This window comes from Onychomys torridus, chromosome 19 (assembly GCF_903995425.1).
Source record: "Onychomys torridus chromosome 19, mOncTor1.1, whole genome shotgun sequence".
Taxonomy (NCBI): domain Eukaryota; kingdom Metazoa; phylum Chordata; class Mammalia; order Rodentia; family Cricetidae; genus Onychomys; species Onychomys torridus.
Genome location: NC_050461.1, coordinates 61,024,192 through 61,046,212, shown reverse-complemented (window position 1 = coordinate 61,046,212; position 22,021 = coordinate 61,024,192). Strand labels below are relative to the sequence as shown.

The 22,021-nt window shown below is 43.6% G+C and overlaps 1 protein-coding gene across 3 annotated transcripts in view; it reads right to left on the bottom strand.

The window, feature by feature from the left end:
- Positions 1 to 2,096: 2,096 nt before the first annotated feature.
- The window catches only part of Fam120b (family with sequence similarity 120B), a 79,702-nt gene continuing 59,777 nt past the window's right edge, over positions 2,097 to 22,021 (bottom strand). For all 3 annotated transcript variants that reach the window (XM_036168517.1, XM_036168516.1, XM_036168515.1), the window contains exons 7-11: positions 11,423 to 11,629; positions 10,129 to 10,237; positions 8,201 to 8,287; positions 2,677 to 2,728; positions 2,097 to 2,542 (exon numbers count right to left, since the gene is read on the bottom strand). In XM_036168517.1, coding sequence (XP_036024410.1) covers positions 2,688 to 2,728; positions 8,201 to 8,287; positions 10,129 to 10,237; positions 11,423 to 11,629 — 444 coding nt within the window. In that variant the 3' untranslated portion in view covers positions 2,097 to 2,542; positions 2,677 to 2,687. The remainder of the gene's footprint in view (positions 2,543 to 2,676; positions 2,729 to 8,200; positions 8,288 to 10,128; positions 10,238 to 11,422; positions 11,630 to 22,021) is intronic.

The window sequence follows — 22,021 nt, the reverse complement described above, 5'->3', positions numbered from 1 at the left end:
AAAAATATAAACCAAAAGGCACTGACTGCTCACATGTATGTCATTATTTTTGTTGTATTTGACCTGTTGGTTTCTAAAATACACGTGCTATTCTATCTTTCCATTGTACCTGTACTTTGGAATTGATTCCAGCATGAAGAGTGTATAAGTGGCTTTCCTTTTTTACTTTTTTTCTAGTTCATATCATATTTTACATATATTTTAGCATATATTTCTAAAAATATTGACAGTTAATAAAAATATTGTTTTCTAAGAAGGAAAAGAAAACATGCCTCACTTTCACCACCACTTTCCATGTACTAATCCAGAGTCGTGTTGTCTTGTTGCCTTGCTTGCTTTATCGCTCAGCACTGCTTAGTAACACCTGCCTGCTTCACTTGTTTCTCTGTCCAACACTGCTTCACACAGTCCCTGCATTCTGTGGAATGAAGCGCTCATTCCATTAGAGAACACTCATGTCCTTAGAAAGGATAGATGGGCGTTTTCTTTTGATTTTTTGATTCCTGAAAATGTGTTGATTTTTCCTACTTTAGGAACACTATCTGATTCTGTGCTCAACATCATATTTCTATAAGAACAAAGAAAGATATGACATGCCTAAGAAGGTTTGGTACAATAGGAGGATATTACTGAGGCCTTAGGACTCCTGGGACTGTGTAGGCAATAGAGTAGGACCTTGTCTTGGAATGAAGGAAGGGAAGAAGGGAGGGAGGAAGGGAGGGAGAGAGGAAGGGAGGGAAGGAAGGGAGGGAAGGAAGGAGTCAATCATGAGCATTTTAAATCGATGTGGAAATTATACAAGACTTGACTGGAATACAACATAAGCAATATTCTCATTATCAAAGCTCTGCACACTGATATTTTAAATGTGATAAATATCTACCAACACAATGGCTTATTTAGCTTGTGAATGACATCCATATTTTATTGATAGGTCAAAATACAGATTCTGTGAAGGAAAACAGCTTTCATAGAAATATACTTTCTAAGAGATCACAAACTTAACTCCAAGTTACACAGGTAAACAGCAGAGTAACAGAACATCTAAAGGCAGCAGTGTTTCAAAGAAGCACACATGAAAAGGACAGGAAGTGAATATTAGAGGGAAACATTCACTGGAGGATCAGAAAGGCCAGTTCCAAATCCAGGCATTAAAGTCATAGCAGCTACAAGACACAGTATGTAGAAGTCCTTCAGGAGCAGAAAGAAGCTGAACAAATACAAACATGTTCACATGTGAGCTATATATATATATACCTTTCTGGTAAATATAAGAATTTTAAGGTGAAACCCAAGAGCTCTGCGAAGCACACTTGAGCCAGGGTCATCTCGGTAACTGTCAGTGTAAAGATGAAAATGAGCATTTTTAGAGGCTTACTAAGAATTTAGATACAGCAGCACTGAAGGGCACATCTTCCAGGGGTCAGGAGTGCTTGCATCTCCCAAGTGAACTAAGTGTCCTCAGAGACATAGCATGGCCATAAGGGCCCTGGCACAGCTATTTTCATGTCTCCAGTGGAGACAGGTAATAACCTCCAAGGTTAAAGAGGACCTTACTTCTAAGCCTAACCCAGTGTGCTTCTTTAAAAAAGTTCATTTTACTTTTTTATTTCATCTTAATGATTGTTTTGCCTGCATGGATGTCTGTGCATCACTTGTGTGTCTAGAGTCCACAGAGGCCAGAAGACACTTTAGATCCCCTGGAACTGGAGATACAAACAGTTGTGAGCTATCATGGTGGTGACAGGAACCATACCTGGGTCCTCTAGAGGAGCAGCCACTGTTCTTAACTGCTGAGCCATCTCTCCTCCAAGCAGAACCAACTTTCCCATAAGCAAGCAAGAGTTTAGTTTATTTTTTCTATCCAAATACTTCTGAGGATCAAGAAAAGAAGTAGCTAGACAACTGACTTCTGTTAGAATTTCTGACAGATTGTATGGCTACTAGATTTCATGTGTCACGGACTGGATGAGAATGACCCGCATAGGCTAACATGTTTGAATGCTTGGTGCAAAGGGTTAGGTGTGGCCACGCTGGAGGGGGTGTGTCAATGGGTGGGCTTTGAAGTTTCAAAACCCTGAGCCATTCCCAGTTAGTTCATTAGCCTGCCTGCCACCATGCTCTCTGACATGATGGTCATGGACTCTGCTACCCTCTGGAACCTTGAGCCCCATGTCAGATGCTTCCTTTTATAAGTTGCTTTGGTCATGGTGTCTTTTCACAGTAACAGAAAAGTAACTAAGACTCCATGATTTCAAAGACTAATGATTTGGGAAAACATTTTCACAATCTAGAGTCCTGCTAAGATCGGGAGAGCATATGTGGTGCTAGTGATGAATGTTGTGGGCCATGGAGTCAGGAGCAACCTTTGAAACCAAACCAATGGACATTTTTTACAATACATGTGGGAAAAACCTCTGAAAGGTAATTTTTCCTTCCTTTGAAGTGTGGTCCCAGTTGCCATCGGCCTTGCTGGTGAGACTGGGTGACATTACTCTGAAGGAGGGTGGAGTCTGGGCACTGCATCCTCTTCCCACACTTTCTGGAAGAAGCAAACACATCTTGAATTAAGTTGGTGGATCCTAGCCGGGAAGCTGTCACATGTGACATACTGGCTCTCAACTGCAAAGACAGAGCAGCTACTGATTCATTTGAAGATGCTGGTGAGGATTTTACCTGCAAGACGTCTAGTATCGTCTCCACTGGTCATGCTCATACTGTCTGCCTCCTGCACCAAACAGAAATAAAAACCAAAGTAAGAAGAACTGTCTCCAAACACTAACTCTAAGAAGAACTGTCTCCAAACACTAACTGAAGGAAGTGGCATGGTTCTAAGTATGCATAAAGACAGAATGCTGAGTTGTACTGGAAGACAGAACATTTTCAGCTGTGACCACCTGTCATTAAATTTTGTTCTATAATTATTCCATTAAAGTGGAAGCAATTAATTAGGAGGTAGTGCTATTAGTAGAAGGAAACTGTCAAAATTGTTTCTCTTGGTGCCAGTTCTAACCATCTGCAGGACATCTAGATGTTTATTACTGCTAATGACTTTGGAAATGGAAATTCATATGCAGATGGCTTTGAGAGGACTTTCTGCCAAGCACAGAAAAATCCACGTGTGGCTTTTCCAGGGCTGAGCATACAAGCCCCCCAACCCCACAGTGTAGCTGGCCACTTCCTGCCTCTGACAGACATGGGGTGTTGGGAAGGGACTTGGAGCAGAGCTAGCCTTGAAGAAAACTGAGTTTCCACATCTTAAAAATGACACTTTTTGGTTGAACATGGTGGTACTCAGGACTCAGAGGCAAGTGGGTCTCTGTGAGTTCCAGGCAGGACAATACCACATAGTGAGACTCTGCAAGTCTTGCTCTTGGCTTTCTTTGGTACATGAAAGCAATGGCTTTAACACACTCTGCCTAATGACCCCTAGGTGTAAGGGTGATGGCCCTGACAGGTGTCCACCCTCTCATCTCCGCTTCCACTCCTGAAGTCTCCTAGTGTGCAGGCCCCTTTCACTGACCATGAGGAGGGGTGAAGTGAAGAATCTCACCTCGTCTACAGCTTCTTAATGGAATTTAACACGTTTTCCCTCACCAGCTGGGCTGAATAATAGCAAGAGAAAGGCCAAAACTTCAACTCTGGTAGCCATTTGGTCACAGGGAGGCTAGGCTGGGCCCCAGACTTTGATGATGACTATCTCTGAGGCGCACCCCACCCCTATCTGCCAGGTTGCAGTCCCTGAAGTGACCCTGAAGCCTCAGCTTCCACAGGGCGCACATGTACACAGTTAGGTCCAGACTTTGAAAATGTGCCAACTATGCCAAAACTGAACACTGCCATTTTGAACATAAAGCATTTCGAGTCTTGTTTAACATGAAGAGTTTTGTCTATTTTTTTCTAATCTTGAAATAGTAACAACTTTCCACTTCATATGTTGAATACAAATATATTTAAGACAGGAAAAAAAAAACCCACTACAAATACGTGCTGGCCCAAAACAACACCTCAGTAATTTCGCAGAGAAAGTAGATTGCCTGATCTTTAAAACAACAACAACAAAAATTCCAATTAAGGACCAAATGTGTGAAAGTTGATGTTGTACACAACACCAAAGAGCACTAACGCAGCAGCAGCAGCAGCAGCAGCAGCAGGTGGCCTGTGGACTTTCTACCACATGGGCAAGGTGCCAATGAAGTACTGTCCTTTGCTCACATACTGCCCCTAGCTGCTTCTAGACTCACCTCCAGCCATTCAACCTGACATCAACCCAGCACCAGGCCACTCAGGACCCTAGAACTTTCCCCAGCCCAACCTTCACAATCACTACTGTGATTATGTTTCTATTATAACCTACCCCAATAAAGTAGAGCTTTCCTTCAAAATCCCAAGTTTCAAACCAGGGCACAATGTCTATGTAGATTTTAGGCTTTAACTAATGTGACCAGTGCCATGTTTCTGTTTTCAAGTAAACAGAACAACAGGGTAAATGGGCTTCTCTGGTCTTAAAGCTAGATAACACACACACCACTTAAGACTCCCAATGTGTCAGGTTTAGTGTGGCCATGTAGGTGGAGGATAGAAGCCAACTCTTGGAACTTTCCAGCCTGGCTGGTAGCAGGAAATTAGGCAGTTGAGTAAAGAGAACTGTGGTACTGCATAGTCGATCACTGAACAGACTAAACTGTCCAGGGCCTTGTGTGTCCTCAGGGCTTGCACATCTATAACAGTGATGACAACTTCACATTGTTCTTTTCTGGATCAGAAGATCTGCTTATTGCTTTTGATTATCTGGCCTTTCCTTTATATGTGTAAACATAGTTTTCAAGATATGTATATCAGAAGTGAGATATAGGAAATTGGTGGTTGTGGATGTGCATACTGGATTTAGAACTAAAACACTGGGTATATGATGGGAAGCATGACATTATTCACTGAGTTCAACAAGAGCAAGACCTTTGTCTCCATCACTGCCCTATGGAACTCGAAGAACACGCATGCAAAGTAAACCAATGTAGAGCACACAACCAGGAAATGCACAGCTGTCCATACTTTGTTCACCACATCTGTTTCATTAAGTTGGTGAGTGTTAGAGTTACCAAAAGGGATGTCAATGCTGGGCTATAGGACTGTGGCCCAGGCTGCAGACAAGAGGCCAGGAAGTAGTGGCATGTAGAATGCTGGGGACATAAGAGCCCATGGCTTAGGGAGGACCAAGTCCTGAAGATGCAAAAGGTCCAGAAGGAGAGTGTATCTTACCAGGCCAGGCCATGGCTGGACTACTGATGTGTGTGAGAGAGCTGCAGAGCATATGGGTCAAAAGATCAGAAAATCAGGAGATGCATGGCATACATACAAAGAACCACAAGAGCTGTGGCTGTGCCCTGAGGTCTTCACTATGCTTACAATTCCTCACTGGTAGCAAATATTTTTATAAACATGAATGGGAACAGCACGCTTGGAAAGACATCTGCAGCTTGAATAGGGTTACCTAAACTGATGATTCTAGTTCACTCATTGTAGTTCCAGTCCTAGAATTCTGACATCTCCTGACCTCAGCTTTGGGCCCAGCAGGAGGCTACCACCATTATCTCACTAGTCTTCAATCTTATGTCCTAAAACACGTATCCACTCTACATGTGGCTAAAGGCCTCTAGCCTTCTATCACTGGCCACAAGGACACGTCACATATGTAGGATGCATCCTGGTGCCAAGAAGATAGATAGCTGTCACACTGGTGGGACATACAGATACCATGATATCTCTGGGACAATGGAAATGCTCAGTGATGTGGTTTCTAGGGTAGACATCTCTCTGGTAGAGAACTGGGACTTAGAAATCATTTCTCCTAGGGAGGCATTCCATTATTTTTGTCTATATGAGGACACGCTCAATACCCTCTGCTAAGAGAATGTGAAGAAATCAACACTCGCCCCCCCCCATGACCAACAACAACCCAAGGAAGAATTGATTCCCCTAGCATATCTGAAACATATCCCTGTAACTTCTGCCATGTCACTAAGGGTGAGAATAATCCAATTCTTGTGACATTCTTTCTGGGCACTTGGCCGGGGACAGGGCTCTGTGGATACAGACAACTCTTCGTAGGGTTTACAGTTTCAGTAGCATAGCCATACTAAGAAATACCTGTCTGGAAAACCAAAGGCATTCTGGTGCAGGTTCTGAGACTGTCCTAAGAGCTGCAGGTGAGGTTACTAAGGCCCAGGCTTCCCAGAGAAGTCTGGCCCGGGCCTGGTTCTATGGCAGCCTCTGTAAATAGCACCTTACCACCTTTCCTACTCACCTATAGGAGTTATACTCATCCACCAACCATGAACCAAAGAATCACAGCTCTGCAGAGCTGTAGGTACACAAGCTTATTGATGCCAGCTGCCTGACAGAAGAAGGAGCCAGGTCAGTCACCTGGGACAGTCACCAGACAGTCTGAGTGTGGAGATCTGACAACACTGGTGATGCAGCTGGTGAGGGGGCTAGCCTCCCTAGAGAACGACAACCTCTTACTGCCCACAACTGTACAGCTGTCATCTGGCCTAGCATCAAGATTCTGCACATGGGAATGGGACAACAGCAAGCCAAAGAGGACAAAAAGAAGGCATCACCTTCCTTAGCATACCAGGCAAGGCGGACTGCGGCTGCCAGCAGCGGAAGAACCATCAGAGGGGACCAGCTGCCTCAAGGAAGGGCCACTAGCTCTTCCCCCACCACACAAGGGCAAAGGGCCAAAGCCTTAAGGGTATTAGCCTGACTTTCAGCCAGGTGCCTTATGTCAGGATGCAGGATGTGTAAATATTTTCAGGGTGGGACATGCAGATAACTGGGCCTACACCTAGATCCTATCTAACTCAAGTGGGCTAAAGCCATTACCAATGTCATGGTAGCGTTACAAAGAAGGTCTATAGGCTTTCACTGCTTTTGGTGGTCTCTGGCCTTGAGAGACATCTATCTAGTCAGACCTCTGACCCTCCCTTGCCATTATTCTGAAGAAACATCTGTCTGGGTCAGCTCAGAGTCATGGGCGAGCTGGTAGTGTGGCAGGGAGCCCTGGACACAGGCTGTGCTGGAGAGCTTCAGCTGGGCCACCATAGGCCCTAGAAGACAGTCAGTGGTAGGAGTGATGGAGCACCCTGTGTAAGTTCAGCTACTTCAAAGTCAAAAGCCAACCTAAGTCTATATTGATGGTGCTTCTTCTCCAGGGAGCAGCCTTTCAAAGATGTCCACCAGGAACTGGATTGTTCTAAACATCAGCAGCTTCAAAGCTGCTCAATACCCACACTTGAGAAGATAAGCCTGGGCACTGTACACATGTGCTGTCTACAGCCTGAGGAGAGTCCTTCCTCAGCAACATCACAGAAATGGATGTGCTCGCTGCACTCAGGACTGCTAAAGAGCTGCCGTGTCTTAGACAGTAATCTGAGCAACATGCAAATCTGCACACATCTGGTTTACAAAAGTAAAAATCACATTTGAGTATATTTCTATAAAAGGACAAAACCTTAAGTCTTCGGTAATTTCAGTCTATCAAGTTTAGCTCTGGAACCTAAAAGAAATTTGAATTCAAATACTGATTGAAGTGAAATAATTGCATATCAAATTAAGTATAGTGTGATTATCAATACACCCATATGACATATAAAAAGCTGCATTTCTAACATTATAAATGTAATCCATGGGGCCGGGCGGTGGTGGCACACGCCTTTAATCCCAGCATTCGGGAGGCAGAGGAAGGCAGATCTCTGTGAATTTGAGGCCAGCCTGGTCTCCAAAGTGAGTTCCAGGAAAGGCGCAAAGCTACACAGAGAAACCCTGTCTCGAAAAACCACAAAAAAAAAAAAAAAAAAAAAAAGTAAGCCATGACACGAAAGATAGCAGAGTGCTCCTATTTGAGCTCTTTACTAGCAATATTTAGAAAAGCCTTTGAGTAAACTGTAAAAATGGAGTCTTTAAGAGATGAACTGGTAGAAAATAAAGCAGTAAGAAGCATATCACCATCAAGCAAGATTATTACTTGTCTCTAATCCATTAAACAAAGAATTAGGTATGTCAACAACTGATCTGTTTTCTAACTGTAAATACACAACTTGTTTTCAAACACAGGAAACATAGCATGTTTCAGCACAAACAAAGCATAAAGAAAAGCAGCACCTATGAGCAGTTGATGGCTGGTATGGTAGCCTCTTACCTGAACCCTGATCTCTCCATGGCTGCCCAGGATGGCCATGTGTGGAGCCTGTCCTGTGGGAGCTGGAGCCCTGTCTCCCCAGTCTCCCTGTGGGAACATGGTCAACACATCAGCACACTATCACTCACTTTGTCTCACACTTAATAGCGTAGCAAGTGATACCAGGCAAGTAAACCTTCAGTGTGCTCACAACAGCAGAATGGGACTAAGACTATATAGACAAAGGCCTTAGTAGAGGTGTGGCCAATCTGGACTAGAAGTCAAATGGTAGCTTATGACCAGCACTAAGATATATCTCACCATGTGTATTTAAAATGGAGTCTTGTTGCTTACCCAGACTCTGTCCCAGAGGTAACAATTGCAAAAGCTATTCCCCCCTATAAGAAGGCCCACCTCCAGTCTCTTCAGGTAACACCATCATATGGATGTGTTCCCCTTGAGCATATTCCTGGGATGTGGTGAGCTCCTCCACACTTCCCACAAATGCATTAACACATACTTTTTATACACTGATGTCTTCCTTGTATCACTCATTCCCACTGATTACATACTACCTTGGACTTTTTTGTTTGTTTTTCGAGACAGGGTTTCTCTGTGTAATTTTGGAGCCTGTCCTGGAACTCGCTCTGTAGACCAGGCTGGCCTCGAACTCACAGAAATCCACCAGCCTCTGCCTTCCGAGTGCTGGGATTAAAGGTGTACACCACCCCCCCCTGGCTATCTTGGACTTTTAAAGGTACCTTCAGAGACCAAACTTCTCTTCTGCTTGGAGCCACTGTGGACAAAAGGGACAAGGTCCCAAGCAATGCACCCATACTACTAGATTCACCCACAAGTGAGGGGAAACGATCAAAGCACAACTTATGTGATGCCTGAGACACTCTAAGGGTGCAGGCACTTGCCCCAGGGCCACCTCTCACCTGGGGCCCAGGTCAATCCCTGGGCCAGCCTTCTCCTGATCCCATTTCCCTTCACTCCCAAAGTAGCTGCTGACCTGAGAGAACCTTTCCAGCAACACCACTTCAAAACCTTCAAAAATTCCTCAGTTCATTAGATACAAACATCAACTCTGAAGGTTAGCATTAAGAAGAATTCTATACCCAACTCCTATTGACCTTCTTTGCTTCTTCTGTTGCAATTCACCCAAATCTACAGCCACTCTTCCCCAGACCACCAGGCTCCCTTCCTGTGGCGCCCAGCAATCAGCTTATTGGAATGTCTGTTACTGACACCCTCACCACCGAGGCCCTTGGTTGTCTAGGATCCACTGCAAACACGGACAGTAGTGGAGGACTGGCCACTGTTTAACGTGATGAATGCTATGTGGAAGGGTGAGAATCTTGAACTGTGACACAGGAAGACACTTCAGAAGTGTATTATCTTCCAACAGTTGCCAGTTTAGGTGACAGAACCATAAATCTTCCATAGCTCCTATTTAATTATTCTCTTTTTGAGGTTATAATTTAATTGCAACATTTCCCCCTTCCTTTTCCTCCTTCCAAACCATTCCATTTGCCCTTTCCTACTGTTCTTCAAAGTCATGACCACTTTTGTAAAACACTATGTCACTGTACACACATAGGTATATACATACTGAACTTTTCTAGTGTCCATTTGTTAATGAGAAAAACTAAAACCGCAACTTCTGTCAGGTAGACAAATACTATTCATGAGGTCTTTAATTGGGGGAATTGTGGGAAACAGTGATACATCAGAGAAAGAGTTCTTTATTCAATTAACAAACGAATCCTTCTTGAAATGTTTTTCCTTATGGGACCAGAATTTAAGCTATTGAGTACAGTTCAATCATATTCATCTGTCATAATTTCATTGTTCTTTTATCAGTAAATCACAAGAAAGCAGGTAAGTCTACCCTGGCCCCAGCACATTAAGTGACAGGTAAAGGGAAGCACCCAACTCTTGCCCACCTGTATAGTGAGAATTCCAATGTGTTCTGCCTACAATGCGTCGGTTCTCCTTTGAGCAGGCCTTGCAGACCACTGTCTTCAGGTTGTGGAACTTGGTGAGCCACGATCTCTGCAAACAGATGAGATGAAAATGCAGGCTAGCTGCACATTCTATGAAAGAGCAGGGTGTGAGGTGGCAAGGATGGGGGACAACCTATTTGTGGTCTCTGTCCACAAGATATCAACCAGCGCAGCTGCACGGTCTGCACCAAGTGAAGACAGTGGCAGCTCTCAATTAGCATCACCTCAAGAGGGACTTAGATGACTGTGCTCCTCCCAAGTCCCCTGGAAATAGCATCAAATACTTGTGATGCCTGCTTCTAGACATTATAGACTAAACAGTCAAGACTAAAAATCTACTCTTGTGATAATCTAAGAATGCCATGTGGAGATGCTGGGGTCATCAAACAGCAGCAGAGAGGGGTATGAACATCAGCACTGTTCTCATAGATTACTGGTCAATATTTCATCCTTGATGATTCTTTTAAGTCCCTCTGGGGTGCTCAAGGAGGAGTCATGTATTTTGAGGTACACAAACAACTGGCAGCTGTGCCCCAGGGCTGCATCTCCTTCAATCACTGCTAGAGCAATGTCCAAATCTGAGAAGGGGCTTTGCTCTTGTTCTGCTCCCCTAAGTTCTAAACACTCACAAATCCTGTAACACCCTGGAACTTCGGTGAGAAATGGTGACAGCAACACACTGCCAAATGTTTTCCCTTTGGTGTGAAAACTTGGGAGTGTTTTATCTAACAGATCAGCATGTTCTCTCACAATCACACCGCCTTCTCATCCCTGTGGGTAATAAAACATTCCAAATGAGCTTGGCGGGAAGCCTCATTTGGAAATCTTCCAGGAATCATGAAGCAATTGTACTTAGAAAGCTAGGGCAGCAGTCAGTGTCCCCAGGACATGGGCAGCCTTTTGTAGCAGCAGAGTCTTCTCATCTAGTCTGCTGTCTGGAGAAACCCTCTGCAGACAGTGTAAACCCTTCTTTCAGCTTATTTTCCCCACAGAAGCAATTAGCTATGTGGATTCCAACTGATGCTGCTAAACCAAGCCACCCTCCTGTGGACAGCAGTTACAGACTGTAAGCACAGTCCTACTAGCTGTGTGAGGTGATGGGGATGACTCTGGAGAACATGCCTATTTTTTTCTAAAGCTTCTAGACTAATGAGATGGGCAGACTTTCCAGGCAAGCTAGAGTGGCTGACTTCAAACTTACTCATTGTTCTAATATTCAATAACCAGAACTCACATTTTGTTCCAAAAGAACCTCCACAGCATATCCTTTTTCAGACTGCAGGTACTTCTGATGGAAAAGCTTGCCATCAAACACATTCCAGGGCATAAATTCGCTTGTTGTCCAAGGGAAGCCACACGCACTGTTGACTAGTACCAATGTGGTGAGGCCTCGGACGAGGAGGGACCCCAGCTGCACAGCTCTGGAGTTAATGTAATCCAGCTGTGGAGACACACACACACAGGGAGCTCAAGACAGATGGCTCAAAGCAGAAATTAGGTGTGCACAGCAAAAAGCTGATTAGAGGGTCTCAGTCCTGTGGGAGCCCAGCTCCCACATTTTATGACAGGGTACTCTTGAGTGAGGGATAAGATATATTAGATAGAAGGATAGAGGGGAGAGAAACAGAAATACAGGACAGCCTCGGGAGGGCCTGGGTCCTTATCCACCAGCCCCTTCTGTCTCTTCTAAAGGGATATTTACTTATTTATTTTGGTTTTTCGAGTCAGGGTTTCTCTGTGTAGTTTTGGTGCCTTTCCTGGATCTCCCTCTGTAGACCAGGCTGGCCTTGAACTCACATCTGCCTGACTCTGCCCGAGTGCTGGGATTAAAGGTGTGCGCCACCACTGCACAGCTAAAGGGCTATTTATAGGTATGCCAAGGGGTGGAGCAAAAGACCTCACCCTAGCTCAGCCAAGTGCAGACCCTTCCAATCACCTGGTAAACACTCATGTGGTCAAGAAATCATCTAATGCAGCCCTGTTGTGTAAAGCAAGTTCAGATCTCACTAGGAAACCTTTGTGGGCCTCCACAACTCCCCTTCTTGATATAATAAAGGGCCCTCCAGGCCCCTCAGATAGACTGTGCCTGTCTTAGGTCATTCTTGAATAATCTTAAATTATGAAGAAGAAAGTTGCCCATCTTTGCCTACCAGCCTCTGGCAGGAGTGGGGACAGAGCTTAACTCAGCTCTGACCCAGGTTCCTACTAAGAGCTTGCAAACATCCACAGCAATCTCCATAGCTGTCACACCTCCCAGTAAAGGAGTAGAGGATAATAAAGATGAAATATCCTTTTTGGAATGGGTCTGAGGTGACTACAGCAGTCTTAGCCGGGCCAAGCCTTTTTCTAAGTCAAAACTTTCTCCTAACAAATGTTCAATAAAAATTTCAAGAGACTATTTTGATTCACAGGAGAAAATAGCCATTTCAAAACACTTCAAAGTATCCACTCAAGTAAACAAAAGCTCATACTAATTATAAAGACAGTTTTGGCTGTTTAAATAGCTCATATCATGTGTTCTTATCACAGCAGTAGAGTTTCGGTACAAACTAATTCAATTGTGGGAGGCCTACCCCTTTCTAAACAGAAACAGAATAGGATGGAAACTTCTAGGAAGACAGAAAAGCTCCCCTAATTATGTCACCTTCATTTAGGTTTTCCAGGGGCCACTGAGACCATAAAATTATATTTTGGGCTATTATAAAAAATGTTCAAATATATCTGGTATAAATAATACTATACATATTTACACCTAGCATAAATAAAACTATGCTATACACATTTACACTTCTTATCACTATATATTTACATTTTTTACAAACTTACATTATATATTTACACTTTTTACAAACATATATTCAAAAGGAAACTCCACAGAACTTATTTCACAAACTTTAGCACATATCTAGAAGAGATTTCTTAAAAGAACCATTTATCAAACTTACATTCAAGAGGAAATTCTATTAACAAACATCTAGAAAGAATTTCTTAACAGAACTAACTTACATTTAAAAGCAAACTCTATTAGCAAACTTCTAGAAGAGATTTCTTAACTGAACTATTATATTTTCTTCTAACAAGATAGGAAGTATGTAAATCATTTCTAAGTTCAGAGTTTATAGTCAACTTGATATCATTCTGAAACTTTTCTTGAGAGTCTGAAGTTAGAGCCTATAGCAGGAAACTTAAAAGGTCTTATTAATGAAATCAAACCCGAGGCCAGTTATTGGGGTGATTGCTGGAAGATCAGAGACACAGAACAAGCCACGGCTACCTCACCTTGCTAGTTCCTCAGGTGATCCTGTTTCCTCAGGCTGGAAGCTTCTGAGTCTTCATCCCAATGGCTCTCAGCTGAACTGTGCTCGAAAGCCTGAATGCTTAACCAGCCGAATGCTTTACTCACTACATGCTTTTTTCTCCTTAGTTCCTGGCCCTCACGCCTTATATACCTTTCTCTTTCTGCCCCCACTCCCTGGGGTTAAAGGTTATGTTTCTTGGATTAAAGGCTTGGGTCACCATGCTTAGCTGATTCTAAAGTGGCCTTGAACTCAGAGATCCAGCTAGCTCTGCCTCCCAAGTGCTGGGATTAAAGGTGTGTACCACCACCGCCCAACTTCTGTTATGGTTTACTCTTCCCATTTTCTAGCCACCATTTCTGGCTTTGTTCTAGTGGCTGTCTGTTCTCTGACCCCAGATATGTTTATTTTGGGGAACACACAATATTTCAGGGAACACAATACCCACCACAAGTGCCTAATTCATCAGTGGCTCTAAGCTTGACTGAGGGTAAAACTCCCTTTTCTTAATTTTTTAAAGCTGCATCTTAGAATTGCCTCTTTTAACAAGGCTTTGTCTTGGATAGATTTTTATGAGCCCAATGTTTCTGATAAGGTTATTTGTTCACAGATACTGCTACTGTCCAAAAGAGTTGTTTTATTTATCATGAAACACATCTTTCATTAGCTCACTCTGAGGAAGAACATTTTCATGATTTAGTATTTTCATTTCATTCACTAGCTTCTCAACCCCTGATGCCAGTTTTACCAGTAGCTGTGATACACTTTGATCATGAGTCATTCAGCTCTGACTGTAGTTTTAACTTTACCCTTCAGTACTTGGCCCATTTTTCCTATTCTCACGAGCATCAGTGCTTCCACTGAGCAACCATTCCAATTAAGCATTGTTTTCTTGTAGGGAACTTGCAAGCGAAGTGACTCTATTTCGTAAGACAGCTAGACTTTCTGGAGTTTGGTCCCCATCTACAAACAGTCACTCCTTTCTAAATACATGCTTCTTTGTTCTCCATTATATTTGCAAAGGAATCACTCACTGCTGGCTGTTGTTCAAAAGGCAAAACAAAAACAAAAACAAAAAAACTTCTCTGATTATCCTCATGACTTGAGAAGTGTCATTAGCATTTTAATTGCTTTCTGACAGGCATCACCTGTTTCTTGTTCTTCAATAATAAATAATCCCTACCTGACAGGCAGGCTGTTCACTTGTTTCTCATTTCCAGGAGGCAAGCTAACAAAGCTTGTGGAAAAATGGCATTTTGGGTTCTTTTTTGGGGGGGCTATACTGGCAGTATTTCCCTTGGGGATTTTGCTGCTAAGTTACCAGGAACATTTGAAAGTTGTTTTTTTTTTTTGTTTTTTGTTTTGTTTTTTGAAAAGATTTATTTATTATGTACACAGTATTCTGTTTGTATGTCTGCACACCAGAAGAGGGCACCAGATCTCATTATAGATGGTTGTGAGCCACCATGTGGTTGCTGGGAATTGAACTCAGGACCTCTGGAAGAGCAGTCCGTACTCTTAACCTGTGAACCATCTCTCCAGCCCCCTTGAAAGTTTTTTTGTCCTAGTCTATCTGCCTTTTCTCCAGGCTTGGTTGCCTATGCTGCCTCGCTTTTACGCACTACATTTCCCAAGCTGCCTTTCTCTATAGCATCTTGTTGTTACAAACTATGTTATGGACTACATTTCCCAAGCTTCCTTTTGGGTCTGCTGCATTCCTGTTTCCATTTACACGGTTTGTGTTCATACTGAAAATCGAGATCAAGTGAGCTTTTTTTTGCCACAGGAGGTTTCTGTTCTCCCTGAGCTGGCATCGACAGGTGTGCTTTCTTTACCTGACATCGTCCCAGAAGCGGGCCCTGGTGTGCACTTACAGATCAACACTTGTCTCCCACCTTTCTGGGTCAGTGAAAAAAAATGAAAGTACTTGCTTGGTGAGAGAGAGAGGAGGGATTATAAGAGCAAGAGATATTGAGACCATGATTGGAAAAAAAGCACAGGGACAAATAGCCAAACTAGTGGAAACACATGAACTATGAACCAATAGCTTAAGAGCCCCCATGGAACTGGATCAGGCCCTCTGGATAGGAGGCCCCCAGGCAGTGGGACTGGGACCTGTCCTTGGTGCATTAGCTGGCTTTCTGGAACCTAGTTGCCTATGCTGAGACATTTTGCTCAGCCTTGGTGTAGGGAGGAGGGGACTGGTCGGTCCTGCCTTGGCAGAGTCTACCAGGCTGGGTTGACTCCCCAGGGCAGACCTTGCCTTGGAGGAGGTGGGAATGGGGGGGGGGTGAATTGGGGGAAGGGATGGGGGAATCCATGGCTGATATGGAAAATTATGTAAAATTAATTATAAAACAAGATAAAATAACAAAACGAAAGTACTTGAAATAAAGTTTTCTTGGTAAGATTCCCGCGCCCCCCCAGATCTCTTGCTTGTCCCCTTCCCCAAGATGCAGAGTCCCTGATGCCTTAGCAGAGGCTCAGTTTCTCTGCTAACTGCTTTCTGCTCTGGGGATAGGGGCTTGAGTTCCTGATCTAGGAACTTAGATCCTGCCTCCCTCATTGCAGGGAGGATTCCAAAGCCTCCGCTGCTTTGTCCACACCAGCAGCCCCTCCCCGGGTCCTGCGGCCCCACTCTGGGGGTAAGCTGTCCCTACCCGGCCTTCTGCCTGTACTTACTGGGGCATAGGCTCTGGCCACAGGGGATTCTGGCTGCTGTTTTTCTAATACTGGCATGAAGGGGAGACAGGACTATCAGAGAGGATTTGCCATGTTTTCAAGGTTTTTTGTTTTGTTTTTTCTAGGTGATTTTCCCATTCTGATAGATGTTACTTCCAGGTGAATCTATTTTTGCACTTAGAGGAAAAAAAAAAAAAAAGGGATCTGAGAAGGAAAGACCTGAAAAGCCTTCAGTTTTTTAGAGAAAGATTACTAAGTTTTCCCCAAGACTTCTGTTCCCTAAACTTTGGCTTCATGGCCAAGGGGACACTAATTCTGACAGTTCGATGTTTTCATACAGTGGCAGAGACAGCGGAGTGAAGAGTTTTATTTCATCTGCATCTGCCTCGGGAAATTCTTTTCCCTGCTGCTCAGGGCTTAGATCTAAGCTCTTCACAGGCCAAAAGCTTCCACAGGAATCTTTTCCTGCCAGTGTTTTTCACAATATTTTTTCATGACTGTGATTCTTCCCCAGGAGTCTGTGTTCAGAGTCCCAAGAACACAGCTCCTATGTCTAGTTGCTTTTCTTCTTATCCAATACTCCTATATTCTACCTTACATTTTTTCCCTTATATTTTACAGATAGAAATTGAGAGAGAGAGAGAAAAAAAAAAGAAACCTAGATGGAGAGATAGTCTCTGCAGCCTCACTTAACTTCGGCATTCAGCCGCCTTATGTAGCAGGAATCTTAAAAGGTATTATTAATAAAATCAAACCTGAGGCCAGTTATTGGGGTGACTGCTGGAAGATCAAAGAAGCAGAACAAGTCACAGCTTCCTCACCTCGCCAATTCCTCAGCTGATCCTGTTTCCTCAGACTGGAAGGCTGACCAGCTCTAGTTTCTGGTGATCATGCCTCATATACCTTCCTGCCATCACTTCCTGGGATTAAAGGCGTGAGTCACCATGCCTGGCTGTTTCCAGTGTGGCCTTGAACTCACAGAGATCCCCCTGGCTCTGCCTTTGGAGTGCTAGAATTAAAGGTGTGTGCTACCACTGCCTAACCTCTATGTTTAATATTGTGGCTGTTCTGTCTCTGACCCCAGATAGGTTTATTAGGGTGCACAATATTTGGGGGAACACAATACCACCACATTTCCCTTTTTTTTCTAAAATTAAAAAAAGCATATAATACAAGAAAAACTATCCAATAAGTATATACAATATATACAGTCAAGAATTACATTAACGATGTCTAGTCTATTAACATTAGACAGATTCAGACAAAACAACTCCATTATATATATATAACAATGTCCAGTCCAGTAACATTTGATAAACTCAGACAGAAAAATTTTTCATTACTTATCCTATTTAAAACAAGCAATTCCTTTTTAAAAGTAGATTCAATTTTTTATCTTATATCCATATTCTTTTTTCTTTTCATAATAGATTCAATAATATACCTTTTGTCATTTTTATATCTTCCCTTTTTTCTTTTTAGAGTAGATTCAATTTTCTACTCATTTATCTTATTTCTTTATCTTTTTTCTCAGAGTAGATTCAATGATCTACCTCATATCTATATTCTTTTTCTTTTTTTTTCTTTTTTTAAACAACAACTCTGAATCTAATCTCCTTGTTCAGCTTTTTTCCTGACCATTAACAATTAACAACTTGTAACCAACAATCATAAACAATAACAATTATCCATAAGCCATTGAATGACCAAAACACACCCACCCCACCTCTTGGGAATATGGGTGTCATTTTCTTAATATTACTTCCTGCATTCTGGGAGTGAAGACATCTTTAGGAGATTCTGAAAAGAAAATTTTTGGGTTAGTTGTCAAGTCCTGTATCATTTGTCTAGTCGTTGCATAATGAGAACATGCAGGGCTTGTTTCAAGTCCTTGTTCAAGTAGCCTGTCAGGCTGGATCATCTCAGCTAGCCATCTCAAAACTGTCCTGAACAGTTTGTAGTCCAAAACCCAGCTTAATGGCTTTACCATAGTCCTTGTAGAATTATCTTTGTGGAGTCCTGTCATCCTTTTGAAGATTTCAAAGTTGCGGTTACGTGTGATCATGGTTCCCTATAGATTTTTTTTTTTTTTTTTTTGGTGCCTCCTCTGTGGTTTGGAGCAATCACAGTCTGATAAATGTCTGTCTCTCGGAACCATGAATGTTCTTCCCTAGAAGAGAAAATCTTCACAGCAATTTCTCCCCACCATTTGTCTTGCCAAACTTTTCTAAACTGATCTTTGCCGATGCTTTCTTGTAACATGATGGTCCTGGCAATTCTTCTCTGAACAAGCAACAGTAAACCCTTTGTCCCAGGTAGCAGCATCACCACAGTCACCAACACAATGAGGGGAAGCCTGCAACTCGGAGCAGCAGCCACTGCCTCCATAGTCCCACCACTGTTTGTGGCTCGGCTGAAGCTTCTCCTAGGTTGGTCTTGGGATCCTCCTGCCTCTGCCTTCTTCAGTAAATCCAACCAGTGTGCGCCACCACAACTGGCTGAGTGTAGCTTGGGTCTGAGCTGGGGCCACAAGGTCACAGGCAAGAGGCTTTCTCGTGAATTCGTAGCTCCAATGTTGGGCGCCAGATGTAGCATGAATCTTAACAGTTCTTATTCATAAAAACAAACCTGGGCCAGGTATTGGGGTGAAAGCTGGAAGATCAGAGAAGTAGAACAAGCCACAGCTTCCTCTCCTTGCTAATTCCTCAGCTGATCCTGTTTCTTCAGACTGGAAGCCTCTGAGTCCTCATATCCAAATGAATCTCAGCTGAACTGCTGCTAGAAGCCTAAAAGCTTAACCAGCCAAATGCTTCTAGTTTCTGGTCTTCATGCCTTACATACCTTTCTACTTTCTGCCATCACTCCCTGGGATTAAAGGCGTTTGTTACCTGGCTGTTTTCAATGTGGCCTTGAACTCAGAGATCCAGAGGGATTTCTGCCTTCACTCTTAAGAATAAAATACTGTCGCCTTTATTTTTAATTCATTATTGAGCATGCCCCCTTACACCTGTGACACCCCCCCCACTCCTTTCACCAAGTCCCAGTCTCTGTTTGGGCACCATTTGTGGGAGCCCAGCTCCCACATTTTATAACAGGGTACTCTTGAGGAGAGAGGGATAAGATATCAGACAGAAGGATGGAGGGGAGAGAAGCAGATAGAAACACAGGATAGCCTCGGGAGGGCCTGGATCCTTATCCACTGGCCCCTTCTGTCTCTTTTTAAAATTTATTTGGGAGCTGAGGCTTGAACCCAGGGCCCTGCACTTGTTAGGCAAGCACTCTACCACTGAGCTAAATCCCCAACCCCTCCTGTCTCTTCTAAAGGGCCTTTTATAGGAATGCCAAGGGGTGGAGCAGAAGAACTCCCCCTAGCTCAGCAAAATATAGACCCTTCCAATCACCTGGTAACCATGCACATGGTCAAGCAATCCTCTAATGCAGCCCTGCTGGGAAAAGCAAGCTCTGATCTCACTAGGAAACCTTTGTGGGCCTCCACACAGTCCCATGGTGTTAAGTCTTCAGAACAGGTGCTTGCCAAATCCTGAACAGGGCACTGGGCCTCCTGAGCAAGACTGAAAGAGGCCTGACAAACAAGCAATGCCAGAGAAGCATTATGGGGGCCCAGTCCAGGTACACACCCTTGTCCATCATCCACCCACTAGGGCAGCAGACACTCACTTGAGCTCTCTTCTTACACAGATCTGGAACATAACCACCCTGCTTGTAATGGTCTGAACGAGAATGGTTCCCACGGGCTCATGTTCAAATGCTTGGTCCTCAGCTGGTGAAACTGGAAAGGATTAGGAAGTGTGGCCTTGTTGGAAGAGAAGTGGCCGTAGAGGAGGTGTGTCACTGGGGGTGGGCTTTGAAATTTCAATAGCCCACACCATTCCTAGTTCTCTCTCTCTCTCTGCCCCCCCCCCCCCCCCCCCCCCCGTGTGTGTGTGTGTGTGTGTGTGTGTGTGTGTGTGTGTGTGTGTGTGTGTGTGTATTTGTTTGCCTTGGGCTGGTGGATTCTATGTAAGCTCTCAGTCCTGCTCTTGTGCCGAGCTGGCCTGCTGATATGCTCCCCACCATGATGGTCAAGGACTCTACTCACCCTCTGAAACTGTGAGCAAGCCCCCAATTAAATGCTTTCTTTTCTAGGTTGCCTTGGTCATGATGTCTCTTAAATTGAATACCATTTAAGAATAGAATGGGACATGAAGTAATCTTAAAAGGCTGGTGCCTGGGTTTTTACAAATTCAGAATATCTTGCCTCAGCTCTGGAGAGATGGCTTAGTGATTAAGAGCTTGGCTGCTCTTCCAGAGGAGTTGGGTTTGATTCCCAGCAACCACCTGGCAACTGTCTGTAACTCCAGCTCCAGAGGATCCAATGCCCTCTTCTGGCCTCTGCAGGTAGAGTACAGAGGTGCACATGGTACACAGATATACATGCAGGCAAAACACTCATACACATAAAAAAAAAAAATCTCTTGCTAACATGAACTACTTCTTTTCTTTGTTAAATCAACCTTTATGTTCAGCCCCCTTCTGTTCTTGATGGAGAAGGCATCCTTTATGCTACAAAGAGTTCCACAAGCCAACAAGAATCGACATGTATTCGCCATGGGTCTGGAATGCTGAACCTACCACAGGCACCAACACTTCAAATATCCAAAAAACCCCATGGAATGGGAGCACAGGTGGGTCAGTCACCTTCCGGGAATCTGCTTTGCTCACACTTGTGATACTGTGTTCCCCAATACATTGTGCACCCTAATAAACTTATCTGGGGTCAGAGAACAGAACAGCCATTATATATAGAGGCCAGAAAATGGTGGCACACAGGACTTTAATCCTAGCATTCCAGAGGCAAAGATCTGTCAAGGCCACACTGGAAACAGCCAAGCATGGTGACTCATGCCTTTAATCCCAGGAAGTAATGGCAGGAGGCAGAAAGGTAAACAAGGCGTGAGTTTGAGTAACTATAGCCTGGTTAAGCTCTTAGGCTTTTGAGCAGCAGTTCAGCTGAGATTCATTCTGGATGAGGACTCAGAGGCTTCCAGTCTGAGGAAACAGGATCAGCTGAGGAACTGGCAAGGTGAGGTAGATGTGGCTTGTTCTGCTTCTCTGATCTTCCAGCATTCACCCCACTACCCAGCTCCAGGTTTGATTTTATTAATAAGAGCCTTTAAAATTCATGCTACACACACTGACCAATGTTACCCTACACACTATCACATATCTAACATAGTTAATAAAACTGAGAAAGGTAAGAGAGAGTGACAGGGTATCAGAGACAGGGTCTCACTTCAATGAATTTGACAGTTATTTTAAGAACTGAAGCACAAGTACAGTAGCACATGGCTATATTCCAGAACTGAGGAGGCTGAGGCCACTGTTACCAGTTCAAGACTACCCTGGTCTATACAGTGAGTCCCAACAGGGGATACAGTGTGTGAACCTGTCTCATGAAATACATTGTTTATCATGAACTTGGATCACTGCAGATTTAACCTTTACTCTGAAGGGGTTTAGCTGCACAAACTGTTTTTAGAGGTGTAATGTGAAAGTACCCATTCTTTACAAAGAATGCTTCGTAAGGCCTGTGGGTGCTCTTCACTAATGTAAAACTTGTCAGTCAGGTCTGCAGAGTTTACTGTAGATGTAACCATCTTGTTAAATAAGAAACACAGAGCCAAATACATAGTTAATAGCCAAGAGGTCAGAACAATAGCTGAGAACCTTACCCTTCACTGCTGCTGTTGTCTTTCCTCTCCGCAAGAGAGCTACTTCTGTGTGTTTTTCCTTTTTATAGACATTCTGTTCTGCCTTCTCATTGTTTGTAAACCCAACCACATGACCTCCTCGTC